The sequence below is a fragment of the Macrosteles quadrilineatus genome, unplaced genomic scaffold, assembly GCF_028750875.1.
Source record: "Macrosteles quadrilineatus isolate MER2022 unplaced genomic scaffold, UCM_ALF_1.0 Scaffold_4__1_contigs__length_99947679, whole genome shotgun sequence".
Classification (NCBI taxonomy): Eukaryota; Metazoa; Arthropoda; class Insecta; order Hemiptera; family Cicadellidae; genus Macrosteles; species Macrosteles quadrilineatus.
The window spans coordinates 76,057,432-76,070,857 of NW_026542597.1; the positions used below are offsets into that span (position 1 = coordinate 76,057,432).

At 32.4% G+C, this 13,426-nt stretch overlaps 1 protein-coding gene across 13 annotated transcripts in view; it reads right to left on the reverse strand.

The window, feature by feature from the left end:
- LOC128993328 (basement membrane-specific heparan sulfate proteoglycan core protein-like) overlaps positions 1-13,426 on the reverse strand; it is a 357,588-nt gene that overhangs the window by 100,166 nt on the left and 243,996 nt on the right. For 8 of the 13 annotated variants that reach the window (XM_054417150.1, XM_054417153.1, XM_054417148.1 and 5 more), the window contains 2 exons: positions 4,516-4,641; positions 1,302-1,424 (listed from right to left, as the gene is read on the reverse strand). The exons of 4 other annotated variants lie outside the window; for them this stretch is intronic. In XM_054417150.1, coding sequence (XP_054273125.1) covers positions 1,302-1,424; positions 4,516-4,641 — 249 coding nt within the window. The remainder of the gene's footprint in view (positions 1-1,301; positions 1,425-4,515; positions 4,642-13,426) is intronic. One more of the 13 variants, XM_054417147.1, reaches the window with a different exon arrangement.

Here is a 13,426-nt window from a genome sequence, read left to right on the forward strand (position 1 = left end):
TTTCATAGACGATTATGTGATAAAAATTGAACGAAAATTTGACAAAAATCGCACAAAACTGCATTTTAGAACGTCCGTAATTTTATTTACAAAGTAGTGAGGCTATATTTAAATCACTAAAGACACTCTCGCCAATCCAGTGAATACATTAAAATGACTTGGATCTTGATAAGTACTCTGGTTTTCACGGAGAAGATTGCGTAAAATGCCATCTTGAGTGTTACAGACAAAGGGACAGACAGACAGACAGAAATTGAGATAAGACTCGTTTCTGCTTCTTTAATGTATAAAAATAACCTAAAAGTATATAATTCTGAGCAATGTACAGACAAAACTCTAATTTTATTTATATAGATAAAGCCCAAAATGGTGTTTTCACAAGATAAAAGATTATATGTAGTATATTATGTACCTATATACAATAATAGCTATTTACCTTACAAGTGTAGTAAGAGCGTTTTTACATCACGCAGGTGAATGTTGTGCAACGAGCGGAAGCGAGTTGCATAATTTACCGAAGTGATGTAAACACGCTCTTGCGTAACGTGTAACGTACAAGATTTTACTTGACCCGACAATATACAGGAGGTTACGAACAAAATTTTTCATTATCCATTTCACTCATCTTCTAACAGTAACGTTAATTTACAAACAAAAGCTAGGTTAGGAAAATTCTTCAAAACATAACAATAAAATTCAAGCGCACAGCTGATTTCTAGCGTTGAACGTCGTTGGCTCCATAGAGGTATATTTTTTAAGTTAATCACTCAATGTTATTTAAATGGGTTTCATTACATCACCGAGTGAATTTTTTTCAACTTTACATCACTCGAGAAGTAACGAAGTTGTATACATCACGCTTGGGATAGGGAAGTTTAACATGGCGGGTTAGGTAAAAGTAAATTATCCATTTTATGACAAGAAATGTTTGCAATTAAGTTTGTAGGTGAGATTCCAGTACCCAATAAATCGACTAACTGTAAAGATCAAAATAATACTTATTTTTCGAATACATGCATTATTAATTTGAAACATGGGTCGTGCTTTAAAGAAAAACCTGTGGATGAATTCCTAACAAAACATCAATGCATATCAGCTGATCAGTACCAACCTGTGATCTTATTTCGTCTCTAAACAGTGACTCCCGTACTTGTAATTTGAGCTGTGTAAAAAAATCCTTGTATTATTTACATAAGAGTTTTGGTATTTTACGTGAGAAGATATTGTGCCATTGTTAAAAATCAGTTAACAATGATTTAAAGATCGTATCAAATACCTTGTACAATTCACGAGAAACTTACAACATCCAAGTTCGTCAGTGCTGTCATACAAGCAATCTACGACTCCATCGCACCTCTTCGACAGGGGAACACAAATCCTGGAGACTGAGCAGAGAAACTGGCCCAAAGGACATTGATGGATGTCTGGGGGTTAGTCAAGCCAATGTCAAAAACCATACCACAAACATACCAATACATACCATTCGTCCATACATGCCACACTACTAATACCATGTCTTGTATACATGCTTAAACCACTACAGCTTTGGATTCTAAGGAAAGTCATTGGCTAAATGGAATTTTTGTAAGTGAGTTTAGCTAGTTTACTTATCAGAGAAAATTAGAATCCAAGGGATAATAGGTTCATAACAGGTCACAAAATACAACAGTGATATTTCCTCGATACATATGACTTGTTCAGAGGTTCATTTTGGTTTAAGAGGAATGTCTCTCTTCAAAAATCTTTCATAAATCTACTCTCTGAACAAATCTTTTTAGGACGAATATATTACTGTGTATTTAAAACCTGGACACTAATTCTCTAAGGTAAGCTAACTAATTCCACTCTTTTACACAGGATTCCTACAGCAGCTTAGGTCCATTTTCCATTGGCATTTTAAAGGGAATGTCAGCTAAAAATGAGAAATGCATTTTATAACATTACCATGATTATAATTTTGTCATAACGATCTTTTTTATTTCTGGTGGAAGCAATATGTTTAACCAATGTTTTGTGTAGTTTGTGGGTAAAAGGTGTATCAAGCCTCGAACGATAATTCATTTACACCTCACACCAAAGCTTTTTGAAATCATAAAATATACTTAAGCATGATACTTCATCCAAAAACCCAATGACAAAGCAATATAAACTTCAAATGTTTATAAACCAACCCAACTCATAAAAAAAACTGAATATGGACTATGGTAGTTATTCTTATACATAAATTTTTTAATGCTTATTAAATATCAGAATTTATCATATTTTAAGCTTAAGAATAAGTCTATTAGATCAGAATTATTGTATTATCTTGGTCAATATAAATTAGTTTATATGTTATCAAATTAGACAGATATGAATATTAGAGAAAATTATTTTTTTTACTAGATAAAGTCTTACCAATTGTAAGTGCAGGCAGCAGTTATGAGGTATAGGAGGCAGATTCAACCATGTAAAGAGTACTTCTAATTTGCATACCACTCAGGTATCATGTATCCCTCATTTTATCCGAAACCACAACAAAAACACACCGCATATCCAAACAGAATGATTTGAATAACTTCCTAAGCAGTGATGTCGTTTGGAAAACTCAGAAAACTAAATTGCAGAACCTAAATTATATTTCAACATATTTATTTTTCTTACAAGTAATTCTTGTGTATTATTTAAGTTAATTATCGTACCCATGAAAAATTTATAATATTTTAAAATTATTATTACATGCACAATATTAGGGCGGTGTTAAAAAATTATGCAACAGGCTTTTCAAATTGATTTCAAAATTATGCATGTAAAAAGCATTATTTATAGTTTTTCAATTGTAAAATTATTGTTATGGAATTTTTCTCCTCTAGGGATTGCTGTTTACCGATGTGAAATCAAATTAGGAATAACTAATTAGGAATAAGGTCGAATCACTTAACAATTATGGTTATCAAGCATTCCCAATGTTTTCCAACGGAATCTGGATCATGTTCCACTTTGGAGAAGTTATTAAAACAAAAACAGTTCTAGTTTATCTTAAAGATTATACTAGAACAAAAACACTAAAGTAAATTTGCATCTCTATTACTTCACTACTTAGCCATGTCATGGCCAGACATTAAATAAATACACTAAGTTCAATATGGTTTAATTATCTGTTAAAAGAAATGTTATGAGTTTTCCCAACTAACATTTTTTTATGTCACCGAATTTATAATATATGCAGAGCTTTAACTTTGCTTCATATATTTGAGTTTGGTCATTAATATTTTAAGGTACTAAATAAATAAACTTAAAAGACTAAAAGTCGATTTTTTAAACAACATTTTGTTTATGAAAAACTTAAATATAGGATAGGTAGTTTAAATTTTGTTAGTAGATAGAAATAGTAGCTGGTCAAACCTAAGTCAATAAATCAAATGATTAAATTAAAGCCCAAACCAAGAAATAATTCCAATCAAATGTGTACTTCATGCCATAATACAGATTTATGCATAGAGGAAAATTATCATATAGACATGCCAACATGCTCAACGCAATAGAAAGTATATAAGCACTAAACTACCCAGAATTTTCCTAACAATACAGGGTGTTTCTGAATGAATATAGGGGGTTTAACACTGCATTGACTCTACAGTTATAATTATCCATGAAATTAATGATAACAGCTAAATTTTTTTGTTTAAAAAAGTGGCATAAGATGTTAAGTTGTTTTATTTGAATTCCACTGGGTCCACTTCGATCACCCAAACTGTTTTTTTATCTAAACTTGGGGGTTTGAAAAGTTATTTATGTGTGCGTGCCTCCAATACTATTCCGAATCTCATGATTAGGTAACAAAACCAAGTATATGGCTTCAAAAATTATAATTGAGAGACAAAAAGTATAGAAAGAACTCACTTATTACTTGCCCTTTGATCAATGGTGCTCGAATAGAACACTTGTAGGGTTATGGACAGTCCTGTTTGAAATTATTTTTCATTTAAAGTATTATCAATACCCTACACGTTTACTATTTTTTAACTTTCACTGTCTTGAAAACTATGAGAAGTGTAATAATTTTGACATTAGCACACTCAGTGTTAATCAAACGGTTAACACGGTTAACGATTAATCAGTTAATCAAACGGTTTTATTTTAAGTGAAAAGTTGCGACTGGTAATCCATATAGAGTGAATGCCATAAAGTCTCATAGAGTCAATGGTTCAATGTAAAACCAATTATAGCTTAAAACAAAAAAAATCCTACATTCATTTAGTAACACCCTATGACAGTTACTCAACATTTTCTACCTTCATATCCTAGGACGCTAGGTTCTAGCCGGGAACTGTTTTACACATTCAGGCTAGTCATAGAGGGTTGCGGCATTATCACATATATAAAATGCATTGGTGATTGGTGGGATTTGAACCCGGGACCTCGGGCTCCAAAGCAGATCATCTTGGTCCAAAGTTATTCAACCTTACTAGTATATATATTACTCTCCTCTACAAGAACTTATCTCTAGTTTGCATTCATTACTCTATGCTCTACCTGGTCTGGTGTAGTTACAGTACTCCTCATCACTGTAGTCCCGACAGTCCGGGCGTCCGTTGCAGTAGCGACTACGGTCGACACAACCACTGCCATCTCGACACTCAAACTCATCATGTCGGCATGCTTCATGCAAACACATCGACTAATCAGTCTACAGTACAACAACTATGCTACGAATACATATAAAGTTACTACAACAATACTAACTACAAAAAATATACTACACGAGTAGAGAAAACACTTATTATGATAATCAGTATAAATATAATTTTGATTGACGGTTTCTTAGAGAAAGTGGTACTAGGACAGACTCTAAGCTTGATTTTTGAAACAACTGTATGTTTATGTAGAAGGATGAATTTACACATGAAAGATGGATTTACTTGGAAAACGCTGTAATAGCAGAATTGATTGATAGGAGTAAGGATGGATTTTTATAGGAAAAATGAATATTGTTTACGAAATACAGTAAAAGTTTGCTGAAGCAATGTTTTTATTTTTTTAGTTAAAGTGGAGTCTCTTGAAAAAATTATATTTTAATAGAATACAAGATCTTTCCGAAGGCAGAATGTTATTTACGTTTCTCAAGAAACTAGCAGTTTTCTAAGACAATTGTGATTTTAGAAAGAATTTCTAAAAATAAATAACTAGTTAAAAGTATGAAGTATCGTATAAATAAAGAGTTACTACTAAATTGAATGCTTCAAAGTGAAATGTCCTACAAAATTACACATTTTTAAGTAGATAGATCGAACAAGATTTGTTCTACAGTCTCCGATTTCTAAATCCATTTTCTATCAGATAAGAGGCCTACTTATCTCTCAACACTAAACAGTAAATACTAAGGAGAAGAGTGATATTCAACAACATAAACACACAAAAAGGCTAATATGTAACACGAGTTTATGGGCTACTCGTGCAACTAACAACTATAGTGTTACCGGTAGCTCTCTGCATAATTGATGTTAGAACTGTGTGACAAAATTTCTAGGAAATGTGAGCTAAAACCTAGACACATTAAAATCAAAACTAAATAAGATGCACCTATATTTGTATTAGGTTTGTTTTGGTGAAAAAAACATTATTTTAATATGCATGATATGTTTTGTAATAGTGATAAGTATTCTTGTCAGATTTTCTTATAAAATATTGGTAGCTTCCCCACATAGTCAGAAAGAAAAACATTTCCATACTTCCCAACAGTAACAATTTTGCAAACTAACAATAAACTCGACATTCTCAGGAGGAACATAAAAACTTAAACAATCCAAACCAAAGAAACCCGGCTCTGATTAAAACTTTCAACTTCAATTCCCATGATTAAACCTGCAAACGTCGCAAGTTTGTTCACCAATCATCATATAATAAACCACACATTGCGTCCTACCATTGCACGAGATCTGATCAAAAACGCATTGTGGCGGCGAACAGGGCAATGAAGGCATTAGCAGTTGCTACTGTAAATTTATCGGCCGACTTACCGACCACATTACAAGTTTCCCCATTGCCAACTTAATTAAATTGTTATAGGGGCTTCCAACTGGCAAAAACTTAGTTATACTCTGTGTAAATTGCGCAAGACGACCGCCACATCCGTCTCCTCTTGCGCTGTATTTATCACTTGCAAGTTTCTCCATTACACGTACAAATTGTTCTGTTGCCTCCTCACCGTTGTTTATGATTTTGTTTTATTGTTTGGGATTGAATTGTGTGATACGGAAAGGTTTTATTTGAGCGCAACTTTTAATAGTTATTGGTTTTTTTTGTGTCGGATGGAGAATTTAGATAATCGAAGACATAGAAACAAGTTTCATTTAGATCAGTATTTAACAATTCTAATTTTGGAGCTGCATAGGGGCATGTGTTATAAATGTATACATTACTTAACATATTTTTAATACAAATTATTGGTTAGTAAAAAATAATACTTCACATACAGTAGTTTTAACTATTATTTAATTGATCTAAACTAATTTCAAAATGACTATTTGATGTTTTGCTATGTATCTTTTACTGCTCATTATTACGGGTTTATTATTAGTTATAATTTTCCGAGGTAACAAAATTAGTGTATTAATTATTTTTATTTTAAATTTGTAACAGACAAATCTATGCTGGGGCACAGACGATCACGCAACAATATATGGCCTAAACTCTAATATCCGTGGGTTCACCAGTCTATAAAAGTACTGCAGGTTGCATCTTGTAGCTCGATTGCCGTCACGGGAATGCAGGCGCGCTCACGATTTCGTTAGCAAGCATCAAGATCGTAAGCTACAAAGACCATCAATATTTTTGTTACATAGGCATAATGACTTAACTTTTTAAAGCAAGCTACACAGACCATCAATATTTTTGTTACATAGGCATAATGACTTAAACTTTTTAAAGCGAAATTTTCTAACTTTTTCATGGCAATTTGTTTGATGAATATTAATTTTAAATGGCAATACTGTACCTACCGATCTTTGTTTATTATCGTTAACTACCGATAATAATTTAGATTTATAGTATGTTTTTTTAGTTATTACAAGACGGTGATTTTTTTAGCCCGTTACAATATTTTAGATTATACTGTACGTCAAAGGGTCGGTATGAGAAATTAAATCACTTTACTTTCTTCCTCTTGACGATTTAGGTGATTTTTAACAAATTAAAATTTTAGTGTTATTTTATTAATTTAAAACCAAACAAAAACCAAACACCAACCCCAACGGATTGAAGTTTGTTGGTTTCAGACATATCTACTTTCTTATTCGTATGTTTTGTTTTCTTCTTAACAATGAAATCTTATATTCAGTTTTTATTCGAAAACAAAATAAGAGTATTAGGAAGAGGGGTAGTTTCTCTAGCCATTAGTAATTAGAGAATTTCGTATTTTTTATTGGTTTTTATCTACTTTGACCAACAACAAGATAATTCGGACGTTAATTTAGACTGTTACCAAGTTAGGAAATTTCGATTCACCCAAAAATGTAGCATTAAAATACCTATACTTTTTTGCCCTTACATTTGTTGTTTTTACATCGAAAGTCAGGAAGCTCGATGTTTACATAGAAATAATTAAATGCCAACCGTGTTACAAACATAGCTTAAACAGTATCAAGCCACAAGTAAGTAAAGCTAATTAATATTTTTACATAAATTTTCTAAATTTCCTAAATTTCTTCCATAACCCTGTAGTTTTCCTTTCCACATTATTTTAACACCCGTCCATCACTCATCCTCATTTAGGAAGAAACGCCCTGTTTTATCGTAGGAATGGAATTTTATTTTTTAACAAATTAGTAGTCAAGAATCATTGCTAAGAAAATATTGACAACGTCAATCTGTTTTCTTTAATACAGTTTTATCACATCATAAGACTTTTTCAGTGTTTTGCGATATAATTTTTTAAATGTTGCTATTTCTACTCAAAGTTTCCCTAGATTTGGCAACCCCCCCCCCTCTCAATCTAGACACCAGCTGGTGTTTTAGGTTCCTGACCTCAACCACTCAAGAGGCGCTATCTGCCAGACTCCCGCGGTATTTCAAGAAGCTGGAGCCAAAATACCCTCGCAGACGGCGAAAAACAAACTCCCACTCAATCCTTTGGAGTTGTTGAACATCAAAGTAATAATGTGGACATAATACAAATAAAACGCGAAAAAAAACAGTAGAATAATGTCAGACTAAAATGTGATGAGACAAAACCCTACCAAAAATTAGTTCCAAATCCATTTTTTAATTTTTGGTTTTCAATCAGGTCAAAATTTTCAAGGAGGTAAAAAATATGTAAGAAACCAATTCTTCTGTGGACAATAAGTTTTTAGTCACATTACAACAATGAATTATATGTAATTAAGGGATACCATGATAGCAACAAGATTAGTGCCAGTCTAGAGGTATGGTACTATTTTTACTATACTCAGGTATGGCCTCATTATCACCTTAGTACCTATATTGGTAATTGAAAAACAAATTTCACCAACAGTTTTAATAACTATGCAGAGAGCTAAGATTATTAAACGTCCATTCATCTAAAAAAAAACAAAAAAAAACATACTAACTAACAGACAAAAAGCCAAAACACATATTGCAAAATAATAGTGCGCGAATGAATGAAAGGTACATTATAAATTTTTATTTAAACAAAACCGGGTACATACAAGAAATATTGTATATTCATCCAGAGGAGTCTATGGCAAAACTCTATGGTTTCATTCACAAATTCCCCTGCTAAACATGCTGCTAGAATTATTTGATTTTTAAACACTTAACAACCCAAACACAAAACCTTACGAAATTTGGCAAATTTTTAATACTATGCAATACGTGATTTGGCTGAACTCTTACCTGAGAAAATTTAAAAGTACAACTCACAAGATGATGAAAACCACCAAACTTTGAGAAACCCACACTTAAACTACAAACCTATCTACATACTCACAGTACACTTTGTAGAGTGTTTGAGTCCATTTTTCGTCTTACCTGCAAAGAAAAATACATTTAGTCTCATTTTCATAGCAATATAGAAATCCAAGCAACCAAACAACCTCAGTAGCTTTAAAACAGCAATCTTAAACTTCAAATCTTGATTTTTCAAACATATTTATTTCCTAATTTAAAACGCTATGTTCAAGCACGGAATCGAATTATACATATACACTACTTCAGACTAGACCTAAAGTGTCGCGGTAGTATCACATTGCTCGCTAAGGTAAAGTAAGGTTAAGTACAGTTTTAATGGGTGCAAAATCGTATGTTGTTTTCTCAGTAATCGTGTAGAAAATCTCCAAAATTATCTCCCAAACAACTTTTACTTCCAAATATTATTTTTCCATACACCTATGAAATGGTTTATTATAGGTAAATATTTTTATTATAAACGAATTATTTCAAGCATTTTCCCTAGAAAATCTCCTTCAGATCTCAGTATTCACACTATCTCTAGGCTTGTGCATCTCATCATTAGGGCCTACGCCATTAGTAAGGCTCAAAGTGGCGGTCGACGACGAAGCCAATTTTTAATTAAAACTAAAACTCTGTCCGATATAAACTGTTAAGCGATATGCAAAGCGCCTGCGGTTTTTATGGAAGGAATAATGACAGAATTATGTGAAACCCGAGATAAAAGCTTGGTAAGTAATTATCTGAAGGATCTTAACTGTATTTTGTGATTTGCAACTACACTGTTTCAAGTTTGTTTGAATTTATATCCATACTAATAATCTTTTGAGATCTATTCTTCTGAACCCGATTTGAACACTTGTACTATATGGATGAGTTTATACCTTTAGCAAACAAAGGATACATCGATATTTACCCTGAAGAATTACGTAGACTTTACTGAGGAATTTAATAAATGAGGTAAAGTTCTGTGGTAAATTATCATCATAGGACATGAAATAAGTTATAAAAAGATTTTATATAGTCATTGTTAATAGTTGAAAAAAGTAAAAATCCCTATTGGGCATGACAGTTTAATGACTCCTATGCTTCTTTTATTTAGACCTACTAAGTTCATAAACAAATTCATTCTACGTTCTAAAATCATGCTGTATATACTGTAACGTTTAAAAACTAGCTACACTTTTTAACTGATAACAACCCTAAAATATAAATTTATATAAAATTGTATATTATTCTTTCAGCTCAAACTTACGTTATGTTACATTTCATCCAGTATTAAGAAAATACACGTTATGGAGTATCTATACCCAAAATAGTTAAGATAAAAATCTACGAAACAAATTTTAAAAACTTTTGTTTAGATATTATAGTTGGCAAAGTATCAACAGTGTATACAAATGCTAATGCTCCTCTACAAGAAGTAGAGAGGAGTCAATGGCTCATGAACTTTTCGGAGCGTTTCCGTCCTTAAACACCACTTCCTCTTAAACGTACTCATAACCTCAATCTTGGCATCAACTAGGCCAACGATAAAGTTGTATTAAAACTAAACAAAATATTAGTTTAATTTTAAAGCGGGCATTGTTTGTAAACTTGCAATTGAAATTGACCAACTTTCATATACCACTCACTTCACTTTTAGTTTATGTTCACACTCCGATTCACAATAGAACTAATCACGTTTTACGATCATCGAAATGTACAACACTGTATAACATAGACGAAACCGATTCAATACTTAGAGCCGTTCACAAATACAAAGGATTGTGAGTTATCTGCATTCTTGGAGTTAAGAAACAACTGAATGACATAAGTACAGTATGATGTGTGAAAATAAATTTTAGCAGCTGTAAAGGTTTACAGGGGTAAACCTAAAGCGTACGGGGTTTTTTTTATTACTAAATGAAACTAGTTTCTATGAAAACATCTAAGATTCTCTCCTTTTACTTTATTTGTACCCCGTAAACTTAAGGGAAGATGTTTCAGTTCAAATAAACAATAGCCTATTTTAACACTATCTATCTGAACAAAACCTGACCATAAACTGTAAAAAATAGGATTAACAATTAAGGCATTGCAATATATCTCACAAAATGAAAAAATAAAATATCGAAAATCAAAAACACTAAATACATTCAAAAAGTTTGGCCACAATTTAAACTCATAGAAATTTTCAACAGTGCCATGATATTCTGTATAAGTGGCACAAAGTTTCATTTATTGGTAAAACTTAAGAACTCATTTTTAAATAGAGATACACTAAATAATCTTCTCAGAATTACTGATTATTCTCAAAATTACCACTAAACTGCTCTGTGCACACATTTTCCTTAGCACAGTCACAACTATTCGAGAGACAACAACAGGAAACACAGCTGATAAGAGACAGATGTTTTGCACGTGAGGTGTCAGGGTTCTGATTCAGCCGAACTAACAGATCAGCATTGATAAGCAATCGTGGGTGGCAAAGACAACGGTGGCTGTGGCTGTCAGCATTAGCTGAAAAATCATATTCAAAACTATGCGTTTTTCAGCTTCTATTGAATTAGCACGATTTTGAAGATGAAGAGTTGAGCTTTAAGTATTGAGAGAAAACGGCATCCCTTCATGCTGAATCGTCCCTAGTTTTTTTCCTGTCAAATTAGACCGAGATGTACTAAATTTGTAGATTGCACGGATGTAAATTACAGATTTCTGTTCAATATTCGGAATTTTTAACAAGTAAATCTGATTGGACGCCTTATTGTTAGCTAAAGCATCTGTAATGTCACGTCAATATACGTTTTGTGCAACCACAAATAAAAACATCAACTTATGCTTCATATTTGCCTTTAGAATGAGAAGTCTACTTACAATATTAAAAATCGACAACTTTATAATAGGATTTTCTCTTATGTGCATCTGTAGTCAAATATTCTACAATAGGATCCCTTTGTTGTTTCATGCATACGGTACAAACCCTACACGACTTTGCCACACTCGAAGTTTCCAAACGTTTTTAATCACAGAAAACGAGCTAATACCAACTTGTATAAACTGCAATACCAGAGGGTATTTAATACTGTTAAGTTTAAAAGACAGAAAAATGCAGCGAGAATGTGGCACTGGAGTAGCTACAAGACTCCACTCGAATGTAGAGAATGTTTAATTAACACAGGGTGTCCCGTAGCAAAGCCGAGTGTAGTCGTATCGCTTGATACATGATCTAGCCGTCTACCTACTCTACAATATGGCGCACTGTAGACGAATATGTCGACTTATTTGATGTTTTATTAGATAAACTTGAGACTGGTTACTCAAAAGCTAGAACTATATCGATGTTTATGTTTCACACTACAAGTTTTAAAATTCCTGCAAAACTGAAGTTTTCTTAAAAAGTAATACACATATGTAAAATTTTGATATTTAATAATCAGGTGTAAGATTTTAACTAAACTGTGGAACGTTGTAACTGTGTATAAACTACGCCGAGTCATCAACAGATTGATCTGCTGTAAAAAAATGAATGATTTTTTCTTTTTTAAACCTGTTAACTGCTGAACCCTGAGCTATCGCACCTCTTTACGTCACCACTTGCCATGTCAGCTGCTATAGAATGTAAAACTAATATAATTAAAAAAAACTACTATAATACCACACCATACTGGTTAACTAACCTTTCTAGAGTTGAAAATTGGCAATTATTGCTTGCATATAATATGGATGGAATTTCAAATTTGTTATAAAATTCATGATACAATTCAGGGAGTTAGTTGCAAATATAGCGTGGATCTAAAAAAAGGTGAAAGGCTCAAACGTGCTGCACCCATTCATTTATCTAAACGTATTTTATAAATTAATACAATGTTTAACTTTAGACATATACTTAATTTTCTTTTAAAACTCCACTTTTTAAATTACACACACACATTAGAAGAGGCACGACAGTACACAGGGGCGTTTTAAAGTGTGGTTTAGAGCAAAACTGCTTTACACTAGGCCTAAATCACCGAACTGACATTACCACACTATCCGCTGCGTTTTTGACATTTCATTCCCTGTGGACACTACACCATTACATCATTATACAAGCTTGATTTGTGGTTTGTGTTTGTTAGTTAAACTGCAGCCGAGGGATTTTTAGCACGAATATATAGGATAGTGTTTTATTTGTTGCACGGTTTAGAAACCAATGAATAAAATAATTGTTAACTAAACGACATTTTAGATTAGGATTTTGATTGGATCAAAATTATAATCGATGCCGACACACCACTGTATGTACTATTTAAAGGTGAAGATAGTTGCATTATGGTAAAAATCTAAATATTTAAAGGCCGAAAGCCATCAAATTAATCATTGTAAGAATCGAAATATCTAATCAAATTAAAGTCCACCAAAAACACATTAAGCGTCTAATATCCTAAAGCTTTAAACCAACATATTAAATGTTAGTAGCCATTTCAATATATGAGAGAGAGAGAGAAATATTCTTTATTTACAACAAATTATTTTGCAGCATTACATAATGGAAATT